Genomic DNA, 24638 nt, shown 5'->3' on the forward strand with positions numbered 1-24638 from the left:
ACCTGAATATAACTCCATTGGCTCCTGCATTCTTACACTAGGGATTAATTTGGCCCTTTCTACTTTTATGTAATGAGCTGATTGCCACAGTATCTTATCCTTGTTACACAATCACCCTTGTCTGGCTGTGTCCCTGGAGCATTCAGTGTGTGTGTTTCTAGATCTAGGGTCTCACCTTCACCGACTGTGTGTTTAGTCCTAGAGCCTCACCCTGACTTACACTGATAGAGTGTGTGTGTGTGCACGCTCACTCCAACTTTTAACAGTGTGTGCAGACAAGAATATATCTGTGGGAATTGAGAGGCTTTCTCCTTTGGCTGGCTGAGTCCCTGTGGTGTTTGCTTCTGCAGGGGATAGGGAAAGAGTGAATGGTACTACCAGAGATCTCATTTAAACAAGAAGGAGCATAGGAAAATACATTCTTTATTATTATTCTGTAACAACAAGCCAGAAATATAATATACCTTTAAAAATTTTCTATCTCATGCCAAAGAAACCTCCATTCAATCATTTTAGAAAATCTTGTTGCTCTCCCTCAAACGGTAACAAAAAAGAAAAAAGGAATTACAAGTGTCATCTGTTCCCTGCAAGGGATGTGCCTGCCTGTCCCACAGGTGGATGTGTGGGGAAGGGGAGCAGGGGGAGCAGAAGGGGTGTTCCTGGTGGCCCTGCCAGCCCTACATGTGTTGGACCTGCCAGCCCAGAAGACCCTTTCCTGGGGGCAGGCACCTGCATGTGTCATTGGAGCAGCTGCCTGCATCCAGGTGGATTCCCCCCACGCCCAGCCGTGCCTGCAGGGACAACAGGAGCCACTGTCCCCGCACACCAGAGGAACCCATTGTCTGGGCACACAAGGAGCACTGGGTCTCATTCTGTATCCAGCATCCCAAAGAGCTTTGTTTCTGCCTGCTCTGTGTTCCCTGCAGTGCCTGTGGGCAGTGCAGCAGCTCAGTCTCACCAGGGCAGTCTGATTTCCAGGTGTGCTGGGGAATGGAGAAAGAACCTGTTTGCAAACAGTGCCGTGAAGAGGGCACTTCCCAGTGAGCCCTGGTACTCTGCTCTGCATGCAGAAGGACAGGTCCCCATCCTGCCAAACAGAGTATTTGCCTTCCAGCGGGACTCCTCATAGCCAGCCTTCGTGTTTCCCAGCAACACTCAGTTCTCCCCTTTCCTGTCTTCTCCTTTCCTGGGTGGGTTTCTAAACATAGCAGTCCCTTGTCTAGGGTTGAGATAAATCCAGACTTTCTGCTGTATAAATTAAAACAAAAAAAAGGAGAGGATGGGCAAGGTCATCACCATCCCCACAACACAGGATATAGAAAATATTATTAGCAACAAAGAAAAATTGGTCAGGGCAGGAGGAAGTCACAGGGAAGGTGCAGGGAAATGAGGATTTCACACCCTCAACCCCTGCATTGTCCCCTACCTTCTTCCCATTTGTTTCACCTCTAGTCTATTCCCTTAAAAACAGTCTCTCTCTTATCACACACACACACACACACACACACACACATACACACACACACATATATAGATCCCATTTGTTTTGTGCAATATGTCACCATTATTTGATGCAAGTAAAATATAGATCTATAAATATACCGCTCTGACTCAAGTCCCATTTCAAGTATGATTGCGGAGTCCAGTATGGTAAAGGGAGAGGTTCCCCTGAGAGGGAGGTTGGGGAGAGGTTTGGATCCAGCAGGCAGGGTCTGGTCCTGGCTTGCTGGGAATGTGGAGCAGCAGTAACACGCATACAGAGTCTGCAGTGCACCAGTTCTGCCCTTCAAAGCGGGCTAGGCTTGGAGCAGATGGGATGATTGGGGTGGCTGTACAGTGCATGGGGGAAGAGTCCTTCCTCCTCACATTTCACCAGCCCCCCTCCTTCTCTTCCTCTTCCCCACAGTGTGCTGGAAGCGGGGGGAAGCGTGTGCGCACACTGGTGGGTGGGCTGACTGCTTCTCCCAGTTCTTCCTTCGTGGCAGCCTGGTCTTCTGCTTCCCTGAAGAACATTCTCCTCTGCCTCATGTATCCCTGTGTTGAAGGGAAGTCATGCTAAAACAGTCCAGAGCATCCTGCCTCCCTGGCTCTGGTGACCCTGGGTAGTCCAGGAGAGGTTCTGCCGCTCCAGGCTTTGATTAATGATGTTGTGTGCCCAGGGGTCAGTACAACCACCTGTCTGGGACCAGAAGGAGTGAGGAGCCAGCGTGCATTTCCTGCACAGGGATCCAGTCACAGCGAGCAGGAGGGCTGTGAGATGTCCAACAGCACTGGGATTCAGATGGAGCAGGTGGAAGAGGTGATGCGCCCTGGCAGGGGCCACCTGCAGAGCATGCAGGTCTCTGAACACAGGTTCCTCGTGAAATACCCTGCAAAGCTGGGCTGGCTGCCAGCTTGTTTCCTGATGGCAGGGATCACACCATCCACAGGCACTGTGGATGCACGACCTCCGGTGTCATCTTCCTCGCCCAGGAATACCCACTGTGACGGGTTAGAGCAGGTTACCATGGCAATGTGCGCTCTCCCCTGGAGACAGCATTTTATCCCACTTCCAGTGATACAAAATGAGTCCTTATGTTTAGTTCCTTTCATGTTTTTTCCCCTCTCACTTTTTTTTTCCTTGTCAGGTCAGAATGAGCTAAGACTAATAGGAGGCACTGCAGTCTGAGGGCTTTAAAATCTGGTTAGGGGAAATCAGCCTACGTGACAGTGGCAGTGTGCATGGCTGTGTGTGGGCACACTCGGGTGCAGCTGTGGGTGTCACTGGACACCCCAGTGATGGTGGAGGGTGTGCATGTGAGCTCTGCTGCCTTCTGTGCCAGACCCTTCCTGGGCTCTCCCACATTTGCCATGCTGTGCTCCAGGTTCCAGCCTTCACCTCAAGACCCTCCAGAACTCTATCCACTCTTTTTGGTCACTCTGACTGCATCACCCTGTTCCACACACGCTGCTGGCCCCTGTGCTTGTGCAGCTCCTGGGCTGTGTGACTTCTTCCCCTGACACCTTCCCCTAGGCTCACACTACTCAGCACAGCTTATGCTCCTGGTAAGCCACCTCCTCCTCTAGTCTTTCCTGATGACCCACTTCTGATCTGCCAATCAAATAGTTCTAAATGGAGGCTTCATATCCTTACCCTCTCCATTTATTAGAGAAGACGTAAAATAGATAAGAACACAGCTTTTTTTTTCATTCTATGTACTTATTTCCACAGACTGGTGTTGTAATCTCAATACCTTTGCCTCTCTCCATCCTCTGCTGCCAGTTCTGCACTATGGCTGAGATGTTTTTGTTACTCCTTAGTGGCGTGTGCATGTTTTTTGTCTGAAGCAGAAGGTGATACCACTACTATGATCAGGGTAAGATAAAGTGGCTGGATGTATCCATGGCTGCATGCAGAGGGCAGGTTAGCATGGGCATGAATGGTAGCTCTGCATGTGCAGGTGAGGTGCCTGGATGCCTGGAACTGGGACTGGCTCTGTGTGTGTGTGTTGGGATCAGAATGAGTCAGTGTGTGTGTGTACAGGAGGATGGCTCTGTGCCTGTGCACCTGCAGCAGATGACATGTGTGCTCAGCTCAAAGGTTTGGACTTGGCCAGGAGCAAAAAGAGGGACCCTGTGCTCCCTGGCAATGTGTTAGGGTGATACAGATATCTTTCCATCTCTAAAAGTGAGAAGGGAGATCTCCCACTGACTGTTGCCCTACCGTAGGAACCTTGCCTCCCTTCTGATGTAATCTTGGCAGCACTGATTTGTAGGGTAGGCAGCAACTTAGTATCACACGACAGCAGTGACCCAACGGTGAGGCATGGACACTTCTGGTGTCCTGCTCCCCACATAAGGTTTCATACAGCTGCTCTCTGTTTGCAGAGAACTCTTGACAGGATACAGGACGACTCAGGACCAAAGCTGAGAGGATGACACAGGTTCCCAGAAGGTGCCAGCTGCCTTTGCAGCAGGCATGTGAGGGAAGCTCTGTGCAAGGGCATGAGGTACAGCAAGCACTCAAGGTCTGACTCTACTTTATTTGTCTGGGAGGGCCCAAGGGTAACAGGGCACAAAAATGGGCCTGGAGCAGAGGAAAAGAAATTGAGCCAGGTGCCCTGACCCCCAGAAGCATGTTGTACTACTTGGGTGAGTGGAGCAATAGCACAGTCTGTCTGGGAAGATGTATTTTGGGAGGACCCCATGCTTGACTGCTCTCAGGTACCTTTTTTCATCGCTGTCCCTTCCTTCCTAGAACAGTTTCACGCCACAGAAGAGATTTGTTTTTGTTCTTCGTGTTCTCCTTCTGTGTCACCCATGAGTGGCTGCCTCTTCTTCAGCTCCCGGTGGTACTTGGCCATGAGGGAGGCGTAGATGCAGCCATAGGCAGCTGCCACCACCATCATGATGCAAACGATGCCACAGACCACCCCTGCAATGATCACAGTGCCAATAGCCCGGCGCACGCTCACAGGCCTGTACCGCTGTTTCTGAGGGCATCCCACACTGGGCTCCACTTCTGTTTCTGGGCCTGATTTAGATTTGGAAGGAGCAGGGCTTCCTTTAGTGCAAGGCGGGCCAGTATTTTCCAGCACTGTCGAGCTGTTCTCGTCATCCAGCTGGGAGCAGTAGTTGAACATCTCCATGGGCACCATTCGCATGTCCTTTCCTTTCAGCTCCTTGGGCAAGGTGCAGGCCAGCTGGTCGATTTTCCCACCTGTCCAACAGAGAGAACAGGAATCAGTCGCAGCTCCATCCCCATACAGAGACAGCAGGGTTAGATCCTCAGCTGGGGTGAGTTCATGGGCCTCCATTCACACCTGCTGAAGTATTTTCCCTGCAGAAGCTTCAACCATGTCAGCTGGCCAGTATGCCTCTGCCTAGCTTGGGTTTGACACTAAAGCTCCTGGTGCATGATATCTGCATAGGCCAAGACATGAAAGCCCTCTGAAACCATTTAAATCAGCCTCATACTGTTTAGTGAGTTATGTAAGTCTCAGTAGAAGCACTTTAGAAGAGGAGAAATTAAAGTAAAAAGATAGGACCAGGCTGTATCTTCTCAAAAAAAAGAAGAGATACACGTCCCATCTTCTGACAACTAATCCATCTCTGTGAAAATAATGACAGATGTTGAAACAAATGCTTGAGTGAGTTTGAGCAATCTCCTTGGAAAGGGAGGAAAAAAAGCAAAGTTATGTCTGCATCCTTTCCACTGACTTTGTGATACGGTAGTCAAGAAAAAAAACAAATTAAAAAAAAGTGGAAAGTGGCACTCGTATGCTTGTTTGATTCTGCTCACACAAATGCCTATTTCAGACTGCAGTGTAGCCATAGGCAGAGATAATCTCCTTGCAGCATGGCTGTGATCAGCAGGGATGTGACAGCTGACTGTTGCTAGCTGCATGAACCTACTCATTGGTTCCAGAAACAGAAGGTCAGGCCTTCAATCCTCACTCCTGTAAAATGTGCCATCTTTCTTTGAGTTGAAGCTCCTGAAAGCATGTCATCCCATCAGCATTCCTGATAAGTGACATGTACCTTTCTAGTCTTCTGTGTTTCAAGGAAAATCTGGAAATACAAACTTGTCAAAAACTGCTAGGTTTGAAATGATGATTTTATAGCCAGTCTGATTTGGGGCCTGACTTGTTAATTTGAGCTGTAGGTTGGGTTCTCCAGTATGAGTTGCAGTATTTTTCCTAAGTGTCACTGTTCCCTAAGGTTCTTTTTTTGGCAGAAAACCTGGTGCATTACAGCCAAATCTGACTTCTAATTCTCTCAGTTTAAGAAAAAGAATGGGATGGCTATTTCCAAGTGTGAAAAGCATTTCTTCTCTTTAGGCAGAAAGAGTGGGGTGAATTCATAATCCTAAACTTTTAATGTTACTTGAGGAAAGTTCTTTCTTCTCTTAAGATTTAAAAAAAAGAGGTAATAGTTCCGATTAGAAACAGAACAAGTAAATAGGAGATCTAGGGCTGCTGGGAACTTCACAGACTGGCAGTGTTGCTATATGAAGGTGCAATGGCACTAAATTGTAGCGGGGTCCTCATGTTCTTCAGGTCAGCCTGACCTGCCAGTATCTGCTCCTGTTTCTTCCCTGCCTGCCTTTGCTTGCCTTTCCTGGAAGAGCAGCACTCCTCCTCTCCCTCCCTCCCGCAGCGCCAGCACCTACCTCGGTAGGAGAACCACTCCATCCAGTGCTTGAAATCTCGGAGGTTGCAGTCGCATTCCCAGGGGTTATCCCCAACCTGGAGTTGCTGCAGGCTGGTCAGAGGCTCGAAGGTCACCCTGTCCAGGCTCTGCAGGCGATTGGACCTGAGGGAGAGGGAGCGGAGGGCAGGCAGGTCGTCAAAGATGCCCGAAGGAATCTGGGCCAAGCCGTTGATGGAGAGGTCCAGCTGGCGCAGCAGGGCCGTGTGCTGTAGCAGGTCCTTGTCCAAGGCCCGGATGCTGTTGTTCCTCAGCTGGAGCTCTGTGAGGTTCCCCAGGTCGCTGAAGATGTTCTGAGGGAGCTGGTCCAAGAAGTTGTTGGATAGATCCAGCCTCTGTAGAGCAGAGAGGTTGGAAAACACTGCTCCTGGCAGGATGCTGAGTTTGTTGTTAAGAAAGAGGAAGGTCCTGGTGTTTGTGGGGATGTCCGAGGGAATGGAAGAGAGGCCCAGGCCACTACAGTCCACTTCCAGGTTGCCACTGTTACACTTGCAGGAGGAAGGACAAGCAAAGAAGGACTCAGCAGCACATAGTGAGAGCCAGCAGCCAAGCACTGGAAGGTGAAAAGCGGGGAAGAAAGAGGGCATGGATTAGATCAGTGCTTTCCCATCCTCAGCCACCACAAGTACAACACAGCCCTCACAGCAGGACTCTTCACTGCAATGCCCTGCAGTGTAATGAGTTTCCTCACAGCTAAATCCCTTTACCACTGGCCTGCATCCTGACAGCATGACTCTGGTTTTAGCCTGGTTTTTTTATGAACAAGCAAGTAAATATCCTTCCAGTTTCCCAATGAAGTCAGAACAGTGAATCCCAGTGGACTTTGCCAACAGATGCTGAAGCACTGGTACTTGTCAGAGAAGAATGGAGCAGACAGTGGTGGGAGGTGTCACCTCTGACAAAGGACAGCTCTTTCTAAACAGAGTAGAGAGAGGAGGGACCAGGTATATTTAAGAAGTTCAAATTTTTCAGAAACAGATATGTTACTAAAAAGCTTTTAGGAAAAATGGAATTAAAACAACCTACATTTCAGGTGTGCTCCTGCAGTTTGAATCCTAATATTTGTGATAGATAAGACTCAGATCTAAGACTCTAAATCAGGGTATTGTTTTCTTACCATGTTCACAGTGTGTCATATGGGCCTTGTGTCCACTTTTTAATGAATTACATTACATTACAAAGGGATGACCAAGACAACTGCTAAGAAGTAACAAGGAGTCCCTAAATCTCTGGACACCTGGTACTTGCCATTGCTCTCAAACCAGTTTCTGAATCCCATAACAACAGCCCCAAAAGTATATCTAAGTGGCCAGTGATCCCCCCAATCTAGAGATGGTAACTGGGTACAGATCCAGCATTGTTCTTATCAGGAACTTTGCACACATTCTGGATTACAGTCCTATGCAAATCATGGGGCAAACCCTGAGTCATGGCATGTTGGGCAGACAACAGACATGTAAAAGTTTAAACCACATCTGACCAAAATTGCCCACAATAATGGCATGAGGAAAAGAAATGTAATTGTGAAAAGCAGTGTCAGGAAAAGGGTTAACACATACACACACCTTTTCTCCTACACTATCTCAAAGTTAAGGGTGGACAAACCACAAATCAGCATTCTTTAGAGCTGCTCTGGATTCCAGACATGGGTACAGATCCTGCCAGTGGCACCAAGGCTCTAGTTACCAACCTTCCCTGGGAGCTAGTGGCCTTTCAAGCTCTCATTTTTGTGACAAAGAAGCATTATCAACAAGAAAGCAAGCTTTGTGCCTCTTGTCATTAGAGAAGTGGGAGTTATGTTTAAGCAGACTATGTAAAACATTTGTATCCTTCATCTTAGTTCCTTTTGTGGAATTGAGATCTCACAATGAATTCCACTATTCTCCAATGTGGGAAGCAAATTCAGCTCCCTCGCAGTTTTTAAGGTGACAAGTTTGAGCATTTGACTAAAACTGAAGCAGGTTTGTCTGTACATCATGCCTGTCCTCTCCCTTTCTCACTTTTCTTCAGAGAAGGCAGTCCCTTGGTTTGTAGAGTCTTTTTAGGGGTGAATGGTAGCTAAAGGGAATGCAGTTATTGTCTTGCCTTCCTGAACGGGCAGTCAGGTTCTTCTGTCCTGCTTTTCTTCAAGGAACCAACAAGCACGTGTTTTACTTCTTAATTCTAAAGGAATTGTGAAAACACTGCCACAAGAGAGGGAGCCAAAGGAGACCCATACTGTGGAGAAGCTCTGCCTGGAGCAGCTTTGCAGTCAGCCCTGTTCTTCCTTTCTTCCCTTGTTCCACTCTCTAGAGCTTAATCTGACCCACAGCCCATTTTTTTATAGCAGCTTTGCTTTGGTCAGCATTGTGCCTTCATACTCCTGTCATCCTGCACGGGGCAGGTTTTGTGTTCCCAGTGATCCTTGTGAGAATTGGCAGATTTGTGGACCAGTAGTCTAAGGACAACGAGCCCATTTGAATCCCAAGCTATATGACTTTATCAAGGACCAAGGGATAAATGTTCAGAGATAATATATCAGTTCTCTCTTATTTCATCCATCTTTTGCAATTCTTCAATAATTTTTTACTATCCTACAGCTGAGATCTCAGGTGTACATCAGCCCAGGCCATGCCAATAAATGTGCTCTTTTAAAGAGAATTATGGACCCTTATGGTGAAATGGAAGACAGATCTTTACCCAGAGCACCTCTGTGCTTTCTTGTCATGCAGAGGCTGGGACCCACAGCAAAAATCGCCATGAAATTAGATCATAGCCTATGGTCTACTGCAGTACAGGTAAAGACTGGCTGGCTGATATTTAATTCTGTTCAGAATACATCACACTCTTGTTGTAGGGAGAGAATTAAAAGAATGGGAGCTAGAGTGGGGAAGGGAAAGAGCCATGAGTCATTCAAGTGACCCCCGTCTTTTCCTGGATGCTTAACAAAAGCCCAGTATTAATAATAGATTGGCAGCTGTGATGATGAGATAACAGCTGCTTTGTACACCAAGAAAGGCAAGAGCAGCCCATGTGTAATGCTATCCAGGTGGCATTCTGCTCAGGGCTTATCTCTCAGAATGCCTGGCTGCCTGCGGCGCCGACTGGGTGGCTGTGGGGTTCCACCAGTGTGTGTGCTGGCAGTGGCTGGCAGGAACAAAGTCTCAAGCAGCTGGCTGTGGTTATGTTCAGGAAATGGATTTATGCCAAGCTTCTGCAGCCATGTAGGATATGCCAAAAATGTCTTGTTGTTACCCATATATTGCTATATGCTTTTGGAAATATTTTACTGAAATCATACAGAAAAGAGATTTCGTTTTCATTTCCCTGCAAGAAGTGCATCCACGAGGATGTGAGCTGAGGCCAGGGAATTCATTGTGTTGGTTGAGATGCAGCTCTACAGGAAAGAGAAGCAGGCAAGCAATAGACAGGACTTGAAACTGTCTTCCAGCTCTACAGAAAGATGGATAACAAGTGTTTTTGTGTTTGGGGAAGATCAAGTTACTTTGTAGGGTGTTTGGTGACTAGTAGGTGGCAGAAAGTTGATCCAAGTATATCAGATTAAGCCAAGACTCAGTAGCACTCATTGTAAATAATTTACACAGTCTAGTCTGTGAGGATGGATTACAATGTTTGTTTTCTGGAGAAGGAAATTATTCCCCCAGCTTCTTACAGCTGCAGCTCCAAATGTGACCAGGAGGACTGGAACAAGGGAAACCACAGACCTACTTGGTGCCTGGGCATGCAGTAGTGAGGGACACTCTCCAAGTGTCCCCTTTACTCTGCTGTGGTCCCCAGATGCTTCTCTGAGATGCAGATAAATTCTCAGAAGCCCCACATCACCGTAGCAGTGCCTGCTCTGCACTCAGGGGTACTCTAGCAGCTGCCCCAGCTCTCTGGGAATATGCACAGGCTGAACGTTTACAATTTAATTTGAAAGAGAGCTTTATTTACTCCTTGATTTTCACTACATGTGGCAGTGCCCAGTAGGAGAATTCTGCCTTCACATCCTGCATTTCCTTCTAAAATCTGTTATGACTTTTTCTGTGAAGAACTGGGAGCCTTGCTCAGCAGCCTGTGTATAAATCCCAAGCACACGAGGAGTCTGCAGCTCATAGGACACAGATTTGAGAACTGTTCGTGGTGGATCTTTGTGTCTGTCATGCTGTTTCTCACCTGCCAGGCCCACTGGAATTCAGAAGCAATCATCACTTGCTGTCCCACTTTAAGCCCATCTTCAGCTTTAGAATATCACTCTCCCTCCCAGCTAGCCTGGCCTCTAAAGGAATCAGGAATTAGTTCAAACATCTCCATTCTTAGCTGTCCCTCTCCCCTGTTCTTAACCCTGATGTGACCTATTTTCTTCCCACTCCCTTGACAAACAGGAATATTGTAGTTAGTACCTGAGTAGGCATTACTTACGACAAGCCTCTTGCCACCTCATGAGGAACCTGCTCCTCCACCGGTGGCCAGCACTTGTAGGCAGCATCGTGGTCTTCTCCAGCGTGTCCTCACATCCAACAGCCAGCCTGGCACACGGCCCCACAGGGAGAAGGAATGACCTTGTAGCCTGCCTGCCAGGTCCTGGAGAGGGAAAGCAGAGCAGAGCAGATGAGATTCACTAACCTGGGTGCAGCACACGGGGCTGAGCTCAGTGCTGTCCTTTCCCTTCCCCAATTAGTGTTTTGCCTTTGAGGCATCAGCTCTGTTTTGGAGGAGAAATGGAGGATATTTCAGGAGGCGCAGTGTGTTGAAGGCGCAACATTAATTCATTTTGAACCTCACGGTGCAGAAATAAAACCTGATTCACCTAAGTGCCAGAGAGAAGTTTGTGCTTGAATAGCCTGCTATGGTAGCTACATTAGCCTCATGCTCAGGGTTAACCTGATGAATTGCTAAGGTGACCCTGCCAGGGCAGCAGACTCCGGCTCATTCCTGTCGCCTCCACGCAGGCTGGTGCCACCTGTGCATCCTCTGCCTGACGCACGGCTCAGGCTCGCTGCGATCTGGGCACCAGCGGCTGCCAAGCTCCTTCTCTCCCCGCTCCTCCTCCCCCCGACTCCACCACACCCCTCTCTCCCTCCTTCCCCCCGCCACCCCATGCCGAATTCCCTATTCCCTACCAGCACTTCCTGTCTGTTTTAAGGTAAAATGGATGTGGTGGCTAGAGCAGCACAGCTTCAGCTTGGGGATTTCCCACTGCAGCAGCTGCAGGAGCTGAAGAGCGAGCGAGCCTCGGAGGAGAAGGAGAAGGAAGGACCTGAGGCGAGGGAGACTGAGTGGGAGTGTTGAAAAGAGAGGAATTGCATCTTAATTAGTAGAAGGAAAAATCCTCAATCTAATTAGAAACCCAAAGACCATAAACTCTCCCCTGACAATAAGTGACTGACAACAGGTTTCAACTTCCCTCCCGCTTCCCTTTTGGATACAAGGAGGCAGGAAAAATGAAAACACCACAAGCCCTTCTGTCCCCCTGCGTACTCTCTGACGTGCCACCCACAGTCACAGCAGCAGTTAGATGGACACATTTCAACCAGAGTACAGAAATAAGCCATCCTCCCTTCCCTCTGAGGGGCTCTGACAACATCCACAGCGGCTATTTTAGCTGGGTGCTGCACTGCCACCAGGACACTCTCCCCACACACGTGCCGGGTGCCTACCCTCCCCCAGGCTCCCAGACTGATTTATTTTATATGGGAATGTAAACCACTGGGAAATATTAAAATTATCATCTTGATGAAAATTATGTGCAGATTCAGTAGCTAGACTAGCACATTTGGAAAGCTGTTTAGATCATTTACCTAAATGCAATGCACCAAATACCTCTCATGGTACAGAAACCAAATCAACCTTCATCCGCTGCAGCCCCCCACTCTCCAAACTGAGCTGGAGCCCTTTCCCTGCAGTTCCCACTGAAGGAGAAGCTGCAACAAATATCTGTCCCCGTTTGGTGCTTGAGCTCGACCCGACCGTGAAGACTTTCAGCCTCCCCCATAGAAACGTCTCCATCCTAAAAGCCACCCCTGAAGTCTCCTGTCCCCGCCTGTCCATACGGAAAAGGAGGATGAAAAGCTGCCGGCACTTACCTGGAGGGGTTCTGCCTGCAGCCACTTCCACCCGACTCCCCGGACACTGCCCAATTACAGCCTCTTCCTTCCCTCTCCCTCCTTGACTTTCACTCCCCAGCAGCAGGCTTTCCGTGTGCTCTATTTAACTCCCTACAGCACTGGAATAAACGGCAGAGTTAAGCTGACAGCCACAGAGCCTTATCTGCCTGCTGGATAGCGCCAGTCGATCAGCTCCAAATCCTGTTGCCAAATGATCACGTCCTTGCTCTCAGCATCAGGGGCAGCCGCCTGCCATGCTCTGCCTTTCCCTCTTCCCCACCTTCACTCCATCTAACTTTGTCAGGGTTATAGATAGCTCTGTTCCTTGTGCTCTTGCCTTTTGGCTCTGTTTTGTAACACCCCATCTGTATCAGCTGGCTTGGTTCCAATTAGGGGGCTAAGCAATTAAAAAAAAAAAAAAAAAAAAATCCAACCCCCAAACCAGCTTCCTTGGTGGTGACACGGTTTCCCTCTATGGTGTCCCCTCAGCCCAGGCCCCTGCTCAGGCCATGCACTGGTGCCTCTCCCTGCATGCTCTGTGCATTTTATCCACGCCGTCCCCAGGCAATGATGGGGGCTGAGGGCAGGGCTTGGCACACCCAAACGCGGGGATGGGGACAGGGTCAGGGTTTCCACCCCCAGCTCCTTCTGCTCTGGCAAGGCAAGTCCAGCTCTTGCACTCATTTCTGGTACCTCACGGGTGCCTCCTTCCCTCAGGCAGCACCAAGGCTCAAGCAGAGAGTGCAGGGTGGGAGGAGCAGCCATGTATAAATAAGCCTTTTCCCTAAGTTTAGAATTTATTACAGTGCATAGTGATTAACACCTGTTCGGGCTTTAATGCTGTCTCCTGCACTGCAACATGCACTGAGATGGAGGGGCCTTGATAAACCCAAGATTATTTTAAAGCATGTCACATATATGCCACACTCCCCACTCCATAGATAGCATCCACCCTGTGTGCACTCATACACGTGTTCCCAAGGCTTGAAAGCAACTACCTTCATGTACAAATGCACAGAGTCACCAGCCTGGCTTACATTTACAAATATGTGCACGGAGTTGGGCTTGCACATGTGCCAGGGACTCTTCTGTAACCCATATTTATTAACCTCCATGTCTCCCACAAAGCTGCCTGCATCTCCAGGCATACCATATGCCCAGGTGGCAGAGCAGTAGATTTGGAATATGTAGAGTTTCTTGGCTGCTGAAAGGTGAGGGTCAATGAGCTTCTGCATTTATACCTTAGAGAAGTATGTTCATGGAGAAATTTTAATTCCAAAGATCCAGAAAAAAAACCCAGTTTCTCCTACGCATCTACTGCCCATAAGAACATTATACCCTTAGTGATTAATATTCCATAGTCAGGGGAGAGCAAGGAGGCAGAGAGGATTTTTAAGAGTTGTTTTTTTTAAAGGTTTCCTCTGGCTTGTCTTGAATTCTGACTTAATTAGCAGTTTTCTTGTGGCCCAAGAGATGCCTTCTGCTCTGCAGAGCACCAGGCCAACTGCATTCGCTGCCAGTGCAGCACTGGGAACGTGTAATCTTGGAGCAAATAGCACCTGCCCACACCTCCAGCCTCTTCAGTGCAGCACCAGATGTGTCTGGCTGCTTTCAGCCTGACAGTCAGGGATTTTTCCAACAGCAAGCACTCTGCCAGACCTAGGAGTGCTCCCTATATGCCCCCAACTCAACAAGAGAGGCACCGTGCCATCTGTTCTGAGCTTGCCTGGCATTGCTTGGATTTGGGGGCTCAGGGCTGGTCAGCATTGCTGGAGCTCTGAATGCTCTGAAGTCCCCCAAGGGCTCCACAAACCAGGCATTAGTCTTTCTCATGGGCTTTCTAGATGGTTCCTTCTCCCTAGAGCAACATGTCAGCTGAATACCCTGTGATGATCCATGGGGCACAGTGGCCAGAGCTTTCTTCCGTGTGCTTGGAGTTGCATGACTTTCCACATTCTGGAGAAAACAGGGTTGCCTGTGGGGCTGGTGATGGCCTTTTCCTATTACTGTTTCAAATAGGGCAGTAAAAGACAACTTTTTTCATTTCAGCTCAAAGCAACAAAATGAAATCATCCGTTTCTGGCCCATGGGCTCCAGTGGCCAAAAATACACCGAGCTGAAGTGCCACTTGGACATTTGGCCTGCTGTCAGACTCTAGAGGACTCTCTAATGAGGATTCCCCTAATTAGATTGAACAGCAAACCTTACTGCTGGGGGCAGGGGAGCGAAAGAAGGGGAGAATGCAGAGGGGATTGTAATGACTCTGCAGCACTTGCCAGGGCTAAAAACTATGGCAGGCACTATTTCTTTTTTGTGCCTGCTCCTCTGTGCCCAGACACCAGTAATGTTTGCAGTATCACTCCAAAGCCATGGCTTTTTGGGGGAGGGTCCCAAGGATCATGCTACGAGAACGGGGGAGGGTTTCAGTTTACTGTATCCACAGGCTGGTTTAGTAACTCTTCCCAATTCTGTGTCACCTTCTATCCAAAGCTTGCCATGTGCTCTATGAATGGCTCTTACCACAGCTGTCAGGCAGTGTTATTTTGTGTTTAATGACCCCCAGAAGTAAGGCTGAGGTAAGAGCCAGTAGTGCTTCTGCTCTGGGTAGGTGGGTAGATCTATCCCATTCTCCAGACAACAGCACTGAGGCTAGAGACACAGGTGACTGTGTCACTGGGATGAGACACTGTCAGAAGCAACCTCTGTCTCTGATTATCTCTCCAAGTTCCATGCACTAACCCTTGGATCACGGCTGAGGGATCAGACTCCGTTAACAGCCTGGCTTATGAGCACTGGCAGGGCATGTGGGTGACCTATATTACAGAAGGGTAGGTAGCAGAGACTGCAACAGATGCCAGCAATAAATTATCAGAAAGTATGCACAGACTTTCATCCCTCCCCCACACTCTCCTTGATGGCAAAGTCCCTTTCCCCTTTCCAATGCTGAATTGCTTTAGCCTTTATCAGAAAAGCAGCAGCGTGAGGGAGGGCATGGAGGACACTTTAAGGAGATTATTTTCTTTCTTTCCCCTTTCCTTGTTGCTTTTAAGATTCATGTTCTATTGCTATCACCCCATAATGGGGGGGATAGTGGTACTCCAGCATTTAGTGACTAAAGCATGTTGTTCTGTGCATCTCCCTTCATCTGCCTTTGGCAGGGCAAGAGGCAACAGAGACACAAAATCTGTGTGGCCTGACCACCACACCACCAGCGGCTTTAGATGGCATGGAGATCTCTCCCATTCTTGGTCCCCCAACAGACCTGTTAGTTGTGCAAATTATCGATCCCAAGAGGTCACATTGTCTCAGTGGCAGCCCCTCATTTGTCATCTCTTTGGAATGCAAAAGCACTCAAAGGTGGCAGAGAAGCTCAGCAGTGCAGTAGAAACATCCAGTGTGTGTCACTGCCCCAGTGAGCTTCCAGGCTAAAGAGCTGGGGCTTCATTTGCAGCACTTGCTGATGTATTAACACGTGTTCAAGATTCATTAGTGTTGTGCTGTCACAATCAATGGAAAGCACATTTTAAATTCATACAAGAAACTCAGCTGCAGAAGAAATAGTGCCCTCTGACTTGCAGTGATCAATCACAGCTAAAGGAAACACCTCATACAGAAAGCTGTAAAGCAAGTAGAAAAAGTGTAAAACCCGCTTGGTCTTGTAAGGGACTCTGCCACATTTCTGGCCTGGTGTGAATAAAAAACCTCATCCTTTTATCTGTGATGTGAAAAGGTCGAAAAGCTTCTGATTTTTGGATTGGCAATGTAGGCACCTCTGAAATGCAAATGTGGTGGTGGTAAAAAATGTTTCCAAGAAAGATCAACTTTATCCTCATTTTATGGAGAGGCAAACTATGATGCAGGTAAAACTGGCTGCTGATATTGGCTGGCTGAAATTTTAGTGGCCTTGCTTTTGATACTTCATCATTAGTCCACATCAGTTCCCTACTCACACAGGATTTTCAAAGCTGTCAAGTGCAGCGTTTGCACTTGGGTTTGTAAATGCTCTCCTGTCTTGCAGAGAGTATTTGTAGGCCTTATCAAAGTTACACAGAATAAAGGATTTTTGGCCAGGTTTTCCCAGTTTCCTGACGGGCCTGTGCCAAAAACAGGAGAGAAGTCAGTTTTCTTGATTCCTCGTTCCATACCTTAAGCAGAAAACACCATTTGCATCCCAAGCCTCCTTGACCAATGCACAATAATGAGACTGGGAAATTCTGGAGGAGCTGGAAATACCAAGGGCATAAAGCCTCAGCAAATCCTCTGAGAAATACAGAGCATCAGAAGGGGAGACAGGGAGGGTGGCACTGCTGGGAAAGACCCAGATTGCTGTGGAGATGTGGAATTCCTTGGGAAGCTGTGGAAGCAGGTGGAGGGAGCGGGATATCCAACCAGGAGTGACAGGAAAGTCCCAGCACAGTGAGAGTGCAGCATATGGAGGAGGCCCAGAGCAGCAGCAGGAGGAGAGCTGAGGGGGCAGTTGACAGGAAGAAATCCAGCCATGTGTGTGCCAGCATCTTCTCCAAGTATTACTGAACGCGACAGACCACGTGCATGTTTCCTCCCTGCAGAACGGAGGCAGCTGAGAAGGGAAGCGGGTGAGGGAGTGGGAGAGGGGCTCAGAGGAGGGACACGTGAGCTGACTTCCCAGTTTCCTCCTCTTTTTCTTGCCACGGGGTGATGTTTTTGTTCTTCTCACACTGTTGGCAAAAATTGGTAACCAAGTGAGATGTAGGGGGGGGGGGGGGGGTTCTACATGAAGGTTGAGATAACATTTTCTGATCCAGCTGGGAACAGTTGGCTGTGGGTGGTGGCTTGTCACCAGCCCTGCCAGTTCTAATCCAGATCCCAGTTTTTCTCATTCTCTCAGCTGTGGAGTGAAGAGCCTTCCCTACAACTTTAATTTCCTGCAGGGGTTAATCCCATGGTCAGTGGTAGCTCAGGCCCTTAATCCTTTTGCTCAGTCCCTTGACAGAAGGACTGCAGCCACTCCTGCCCTGGCAGGTCTGAGGGAGGCACCCTTCTGCTCCCAGTTCCTCCTCTACACCCCACGAGCATCCTTCAGCTCACTGGCATTTAAAATGCTGCTCCCCCCTTCCTGGCAAGCCTACCCCGGGGGTGTGGGTGGGTGGTACAACCAGGAAAAGGTTGCAGGCAGAGAAGACAGCTTGGTGGGAGAATCCTGGTGCTCTGGTCCTCATTCCCATCACTACTGTGCTCACAGGTATTTTCTGCACTTCTTGGCTGGACAGTGCTCTGAATCCCAAAGTATTCTCGTTCTTGTTTTTATTCAGGTGGTGAAGAAGGAAGGTGTGTATGGGCCCACATTTGGGAAGGATTCTCTGAGGGGTCAAAAATTTTAACATGGCTCAGTACCTTTCCTGGGTCTCTTACTTAGAGTCAAAGGATGCTGCAGATCTGTAAGAGGGAAGGTGCCAGCCTGTCTGAGATAAGAGATACATTTACATGCACAGAGTAGTAGATGGAGGTGCATCAATTGAGCATCAAGACAGAAAAATGTAAGTTTTTAATCAATATATGCTCTGTCCCTGGAGTGCTAGGCCAGATGCTGTTGAAGAGCATGACCAGGCTGCCAAATCAAGGGGCTTCCAGATCAATACCCCTGTTTACATTTTATGAGGGTCAAGGCACTTGAGCCACAAGCCTTTCTCTTTTGGTTTCTCATTCCAAAAATGAGGCAAGCTTTTGCAAGCCTGAGTGATCCCTTTCACACAAAATTCTCCACTTGCGCTTTTTTCCCATCATTCATTTCTGCATTAGCCCAAAAACTGGTTTTGCTATTTTCGTTGCCTGCATTTTGAAATACACTGGGCCCTTGAGCTCACTGGCCTTCCTTATGCTTGACTCTTGTTATTCTTTCTTCTGGTGGAGAAGCCAGCATGGTGAAGAACTGCTGCCACCAAAGCTGCTCCCCTTTTTCTTCACTCCCCTTGTTGGCTGTGCTTCCCTGGGTACCAGGCTCCCAAAATGAGCTGTAAGGGTAGTGGCTTGTCACTTTGGCAGCTGGAGCAGGAGGAGAGAGAGGATGTAGAAAACACTGGAGAAATGGAAGAACTTAACGAAGGTCTCATGAGGCTATGCCCTGGGCATGTCCAGAGGGGCAGGAACCATCCATGCCTGCACAGTGATGGGGCAAAGCATGAGATGCTGGCAGTAAAAATCCTCTCAGCTCCTCTCGTAAGGGAATCAGTGACCCAGCATGCACATAGCTCCTGGCAAACCTCCTGAGGAAAGGCTGACTCTCATCATTCCCACACAATGCATTTGTACTGGACTCTGAAGGAGACCTTTTCCTGCCTTAGTGGGTTGCAGAGATCTGTCTCAGTTGGTTGCCACTGTAGCACAAGGTTGTTGGTGCTGCCTCTAAGAGCCTGGAGCTGTTCTGCTTCTCCATCGCCCCCCATCACCTTCCCGGAGCCCCAAGAGGGACAACCCTGCAAAGTCCCCACAAACTGCATGGGATCTGGGCTGCTGCCTTCAGCTCCAGGGCTGCCTGCAGATCTCTGGGACACATTTATGCCTTTTACAAGCTGGGAACATTGCCCATAGCTCAACAAGATGTGGTGACAGCTCTCCCAACCCAGAGCTCCAGCCAGGATCTTTGGATGCATCTGGGTTAGCACACAGATCACAGCCTCATGCTGCAGAGCTTGCCGAGGCTGAGGAAGGTCTGTAAATTTGATGTGACTTTAGTTTTCTACGGGGTTTGCAGCTACAGAAGAGATACCTTTATGGCAAAGTTGACATCCCATCAAAATCACTAGAAGTGGTGTGGTAAGCAGGGCCCACCTTCAGCCCCTCTGTCCCCACACGGGCACCTCACAGCAGAGTCACAGCAGCATCACACCCTGCTTTGGGCAGCACTGGCACTACAGAGTCTCACCAGGAGGGCAAACGCAGCCCAAGACATGAGTGCCAAGCCAAGTTGCCTTTAACAGCTCATCTCCAGACTCAGGGTGAGGTCTTGCTTTCTTATCCCTTGTGTGAGAGCATGGTTCATGGGGAACGAATCTTCAAGACTCCTTGAAGTGAGGAGGAGCATGGTAGCAGGGAATGTCTTCCAAGTAACAGCCTTTTCTTGCAGTCAGTCCAGAAGTTCTGACTGTGTGGCTTTGCTGTAAATTTAAGTCTCAGTCCTTCCTGTCATGGGCATAGGGCATTGCAGAGCATAGATAATAGACAGTCTCTTGTTTTCCCATCCATTAAAATATAACGAGGAAACTGTCATTTTGTTAAAAGAAAAAAAAAATTGCCATATGATAAAACAGGCTAGCAAAGCCAAGGACTTAGATGTGAGCTTATACTTGCCCAACCTTCATTCAGCCACTTGCATGCATGCAGCACAGCACTGCCTTTGCTTACCCGACCAAGTACTATTTCTTTTTTTTCACAGGACCCTGTCCCATACTCAGTGCAAAGGATACATGATACTCAAGCTAACAATGAAAATGTTGTAATAAATAAGGCTGTTTTTATATTAAATTAGAATTAAACGGAATTAAACATTAAACCACAGTTTTGGCAGGAGGCCACAGTCTGTGCATTCCTAATTTTGCGGGTGCCCAACACGAGACCCTTGGGGCCATTTTGCAGAACTGCTGAGCACTCACAGCTGTTTTTCCAAAATGCTGGCAGCTTAACCAGCAAACTGGTACAATCTCAAGGACTCAATAGCACTGAGAGCCAAGAAGTCTCAGGCTCTGGCCCTGCACCTGCTGCTCCTTCCCTGTGTGGCTAAAAGGGGGAGTCTCTTTTCCCTTCAAAAGCCAGGAAAACAACCACTCTCTCTTGCCTCATCAGGAGCATAAATTCTCTATCATCAGCTACAAGGCAACTGTAGCTGCTAACATCTTCAGAACACCACAAGACAATGAATAGTGATGTATTGCCTGCAGGGCTTGCTTGGCAGGCAGTAAACAAATAAAACAGGCACACATTTTGCAGTACCAAAAAAAAAAAAAAAAAAAAAAAAAAAGGAAAAAAAAGAAGCCCCCTGCATCACTCCTTGAGCACCATGTAGCCAAGTACCTGAATGAAGCAGCTTATGAAAATACAGCATGTGATCCTACCAGTCAGGACTGCAACCTAGTGCAAGTGGCACGCTGCCTCCAGTACCAGTATTTCCTAACTTTCAACTGCTTGTTTTTACAATATGAATAATATATTTCACATAATCAAACCCCTCACAGATGAAGCAACTTTTCCTTCCATCTCAAGTCTGGAATTGAACTAGTTTATAGGAAAATATGCACATCTTCTTGCTGTTGCCATACCCTCAATCACAGAAAGGTTTTTTGTGAGCCAGCATTTTGTTAAAGCCACAGCAGGAATAAGGTATGTGTGACAAGGTATTTCCCTGCAGCAGGGGGAACATCCCAGAACTCCCACTCCTGCTTCTTTCCACTGAGGACTGAGCGTGTCATGGTGTAGCATGCTGAAGCATTACCCAGCTGGCAGGAGCATCCCAGTATGGTCATCTGAGTTATGGTTTGAGCCACCCAGGACTGGGACAGTTGTCAAGCAGTGTAAGCAGCTGCTTGTAACCAAACATGGCAAGTGAAGGAAAGTGCCTGCTCTGTCTTTTGACTCAGCAACAGGCAAGAGTCACTGAAGAGCTACCCAGAAATGCCCTTCCACAGGCTTGAGCCTCTCCCCATCCTATTCCAGCCTCTGCTGCTCCCTGAATGCTCCTGTCCAGGTATCCTTGTGGCCCCATGCTGCTGCTGACCCTCCCAGTCCTACTGAGACACAGGTCTGCCTTCATCAGGCTTCTTTGGTGCAGAAGAGCCTAGAAAATCCTTTCTGCATCAGATTTTAAAAAAAGCTGGAGGAAGGACAGGGAGCTGGAGTAACTCTTAAAGATATCTGAGCTGAGAGTACACCTTGCTAGCATGTGACATTCACTTTGCTGGAGGAAAGGGTAAAGCTATGATCTGGCATAAAAATTGCATAAGAAGGCTTCCCCCTTTCTCTTTGCAAACAGCCCCTTTGCTCAGATTTACCATAATTCCTCCAAGTGGACAGGATGCACTAACAGAGGCAGCACTGATGTCTGACAGGGAGACAACTCCCGCAAGCCTTTCACTCATGTGGAATAATTCCCTTGCAAATGTTGTTTGCCCACAGCAGTTAGAGGAAGATCTACCCCCGCCCCCTAATAGATCTGAGTGACAAAGCTCAGAAGAAAAATGGTCTGCAGTTCTGGAAAGGCTCCCTTCTCCTCACTGCTAGGAACGTTCCCTGCTTTGGGACAAGTCGCTGTCTGTGTTTAAGGGTTCCCCTGTCTTTTAAGGGTTTCCTTCTCCTGCAGCAGCAGCTGCTTCAGTCCTTCCCCAAATGAGATGTTAATTTCTCTCTCCATCCTTGACTGGCAGGTCAGACCCCTGCAGCAGAGCAGTGCTGTATCCTGCCTGCTGCCATTCCCATCAGGGCTGTGCTGGATGTGGCACATTCAGGTTACCTGGCAGTTCACGTGGTGGGCCTGGAGCCCAGCTTGGCCATGACCTGGTTGGAGCAACAGCTTCAAAATACCCTCTCTCCCCAAATCGGGAGAGCTCCAGTTTAACGTGTCTCTCTTAATTAGCAGGAGATGCAGGGACGGTAATAAACTGGTCGGGCAGAGGGAGGAGGAGGGGGCAGAATGCCCTGTGTGGGATGAGTGTGTGCACGTGTCTGTGCATGCGTATGTATGCACACACACACACACACAGGCTAACGCTTACATAGATACACCCGTGTCCATAGTGTGCTTCACCTCGGCCCATTTGGGGCCTCATTCTCACCCTTTCCTCCCCGTCAGGGCTGGAAAAGGCTGGGAAGCTTCTCTGTGCTGTATTTCACCCACCCCCCCCCTCAGTGCTGTGCCTTCCACCCAAAAGTTCAGAAATCACAGCCTCCCCCTGCAGAGATGCTGAAAACAACTCGGGACTTATTTTTCGCTCTACTTGTGATTTGGCATCCTTCACTTCATGTCCTGTGGTCATGTCCATGAGCACACACACCCACACACTTCTATAACATACATCCCCCCGATCCTAAAGCTGTGCACTGAGTGCTGAACCTGTTTGATTTTGGCCCGTACTTCTCCATTTTAGGTTGTTCTTACTGAGACAGCCGAGTCCAAAATGATAGCCAGCAAAGCCATCACAAGTCAGGCGGGTGGCCCCTCTCATGCTGACCCTTCTGAGAGCCCCGAGGAGGGGACAAAAGGCAGGGCTCACCAGGAGCTGCCCGGTCCGGCGTGACCCCAGCACCGAGTTCTCAGCCTCAAAGCTGCACCTGAGCCGCCTGTGGTGCAAGGAAAGCTGTCGCTGCCATTCTCAGCTGGGAGAAGTTGCTCCCGGCTGCCTGCACTGAAACTGGACTGGAACCAGTAAAAGCAGCAACCTCTGCAGCAGGTTTGCATGGGGGAAATCGCTGCCCATTTGTCAGTCTGGCACAGTGGAGCCTTGAGCACTGAGCTGCCTGGCACACGGTGCTGCCCTGGCTGCCACCCTCCTCCCCGGGGAAGCCGCTCCTGGGGGCAGCTCCACTCACCTCGCTTAACCGGGCATGGGGGAAAAACGCTGAAGGGAGACGTCTTCACTTACCTCTCTCAGGCTGGAATGGACTCTCCTGTGAGAATGGAAGCTCTCCCAGCTCTCCGAACCCGGTACAATCCCAAAGCAAATCCAGGAGAAAGTGCCTCTGTTCGCAGCTGGGCTCCCGGCGGACCCTAGCTGGCAGGAGCCCTCTCTAGCCAGCCGCTTGCCTCCCGTGGAGGGTAGGGGAGCCGCACAGCGAGATGACAGCGTGGGAAAGGGACTGTAATCCTCCGTAAATAATAAACAGGGGGTGAGAGAAAGAAAGAGAGAGGCGGGAGAGGGAGCGACTGTGCGCGGTGAAGTGACAGCTGGGGGTACATCTGCGATGGCAGCAGCACACGCACAGGAACGCGCACAGACAGTGCAGAGGAGTCACCCCGCCAGGCAGGCAGGATCTGCTCCCAAACACCCAGAGGAAGGAGCTCGGGAGGTTTTCATTCCTCTCAATGCATCCTGGAGAAAGGGCAGTTGTTGTCAGTGCCTCTGCCTCCCTCATCCCGCCCTCGCTGCCATCCCTCTCCGGGTGCCAGGAGCCGAGGGGCTCGAGGAGGGGTGAGGAGATGCCAGGGCGGGAGGAGCTCCCCGCAGCCCCTCGGGAGGTAGATTGGTCAGGCACAGGTTACAAGAGAAAGCACCGAGCGGAACAGTTCCTCCCCTCCCTCCATCTCTCCCCTGCTACAGCTGAAGACAATAAACTCGGAGAGAAAGGCGCCAGGATGAGAGGGGACGAGCCCATGCTTTTGTATAGGAGCGAAGGCAGCGGCTGCAGCGATGGGGAGACAGCGGGGGAGAACCCGGGGGGCTTGGGGGAAACGCACCCCCTTCGTTCCAGTGCTGCAGAGACGGTGGTGGGGAGGGAGTGCATCCAACAGGGACACAGCCGAGAGGTGCCCACGGTGGGCAGCACAACCCCGTGTCTGTTTCCTTAGAGATTCAGGGGAAACTTGACGGGTGCTGTTAGGGGGTAGTTGGGACGAGGGGAATGGGTGAAAGATTCCTTCCCCTGAACTTTGGGTGCAGCAGAGTGTGTTCAGCCATAGGTGCGTGTGTCAGATGCAGTGACATCCGTCAGTGACAGGCATTCCCTGCCCTCCCTGACATCGCCTGCTGGTACAGGGATGCAGTAAGCAGCCAAATCCAGCCCACTACCTCTGCTGGGATTTCCTTTGTGCTCTCCCATGGGCTCCCATAGCCTTCCCCCCCGAAAATCAGACCCCTATCTTGCCTTCCTGCATCTTGATGAAGACCTCACATTTGTAAGAATTACTCTTTTATTGATCTATTTCAACTACTCCTTCTTATCAGGTCCAGTATTGTAAACAGGCTTTTTTGGGCTTTTTGCTCATTTTAATTTGTCTGGAAGTTATCTTTTTAAGTGAAATTTTTAGAGGACTCAAAGTAAAATTTCAAGTTACTGATTCAAGAGGGAAAAGATTAAGAAATGGGGAATAAAGAATGCAAATGGATGGTACAGGCATGGCTGTTCTGGTACTTTCCATTTGAATCACAGATTTTATGTAACCATTAGACCAACTGTCATGAAAACAGGTTGTGAATGGCAAGGTAAATCTTGATAAGCCCTCTGCAGGATGCAATCCTGAGACTTTTTTATGCCTTTTTGTTGTGCAGCAGGCCCAAGAATTAAATCTTGGGGAAAGCTCCTTATGTGAACAGCATATGGATAATCAAAGAGAGAAGCCAGAGACTGCAGACAGAAAGAGAGGCAAGCAGAGGATGAGCTAATGAAGCAGGCATGCTCAGC

At 49.1% G+C, this 24638-nt stretch overlaps 2 protein-coding genes across 8 annotated transcripts in view; one reads left to right on the plus strand and one right to left on the minus strand.

The window, feature by feature from the left end:
• The window catches only part of CACNA2D4 (calcium voltage-gated channel auxiliary subunit alpha2delta 4), a 121702-nt gene that overhangs the window by 70455 nt on the left and 26609 nt on the right, over positions 1–24638 (plus strand). The gene's annotated exons all lie outside the window — the stretch shown is intronic.
• On the minus strand, positions 403–23404 carry LRTM2 (leucine rich repeat transmembrane protein 2). 7 transcript variants are annotated; one of them, XM_088164623.1, is made up of 5 exons: positions 22883–23404; positions 11292–11443; positions 10591–10752; positions 6152–6742; positions 403–4699 (listed from the first exon to the last, which is right to left on the minus strand). In XM_088164623.1, exons 3-5 carry the CDS (start codon positions 10655–10657, stop codon positions 4245–4247), a joined length of 1113 nt encoding a protein of 370 aa, XP_088020749.1. In that variant the 5' UTR covers positions 10658–10752; positions 11292–11443; positions 22883–23404; the 3' UTR covers positions 403–4244. The 7 variants fall into 7 exon arrangements, with proteins under 7 accessions (XP_088020749.1, XP_088020747.1, XP_088020748.1 ...); XM_088164621.1 differs by having other exon boundaries at positions 11292–12394; XM_088164622.1 differs by lacking the exon at positions 22883–23404 and adding an exon at positions 12255–17954 and having other exon boundaries at positions 11292–11428.

Source organism: Sturnus vulgaris, chromosome 5 (assembly GCF_052056855.1).
Source record: "Sturnus vulgaris isolate bStuVul1 chromosome 5, bStuVul1.hap1, whole genome shotgun sequence".
Taxonomy (NCBI): domain Eukaryota; kingdom Metazoa; phylum Chordata; class Aves; order Passeriformes; family Sturnidae; genus Sturnus; species Sturnus vulgaris.

Coding starts and splice junctions, on each gene's coding strand:
- LRTM2 (XM_088164624.1), bottom strand. CDS start 10,657: ATGCTGCCTACAAGTGCTGGCCACCGGTGGAGGAGCAGGTTCCTCATG. Junction 6,743..10,590: donor GAGGTGGCAAGAGGCTTGTC/GTAAGTAATGCC, acceptor TTCACCTTCCAG/TGCTTGGCTGCTGGCTCTCA. Junction 4,700..6,151: donor GGAGTGGTTCTCCTACCGAG/GTAGGTGCTGGC, acceptor TCTGTTGGACAG/GTGGGAAAATCGACCAGCTG.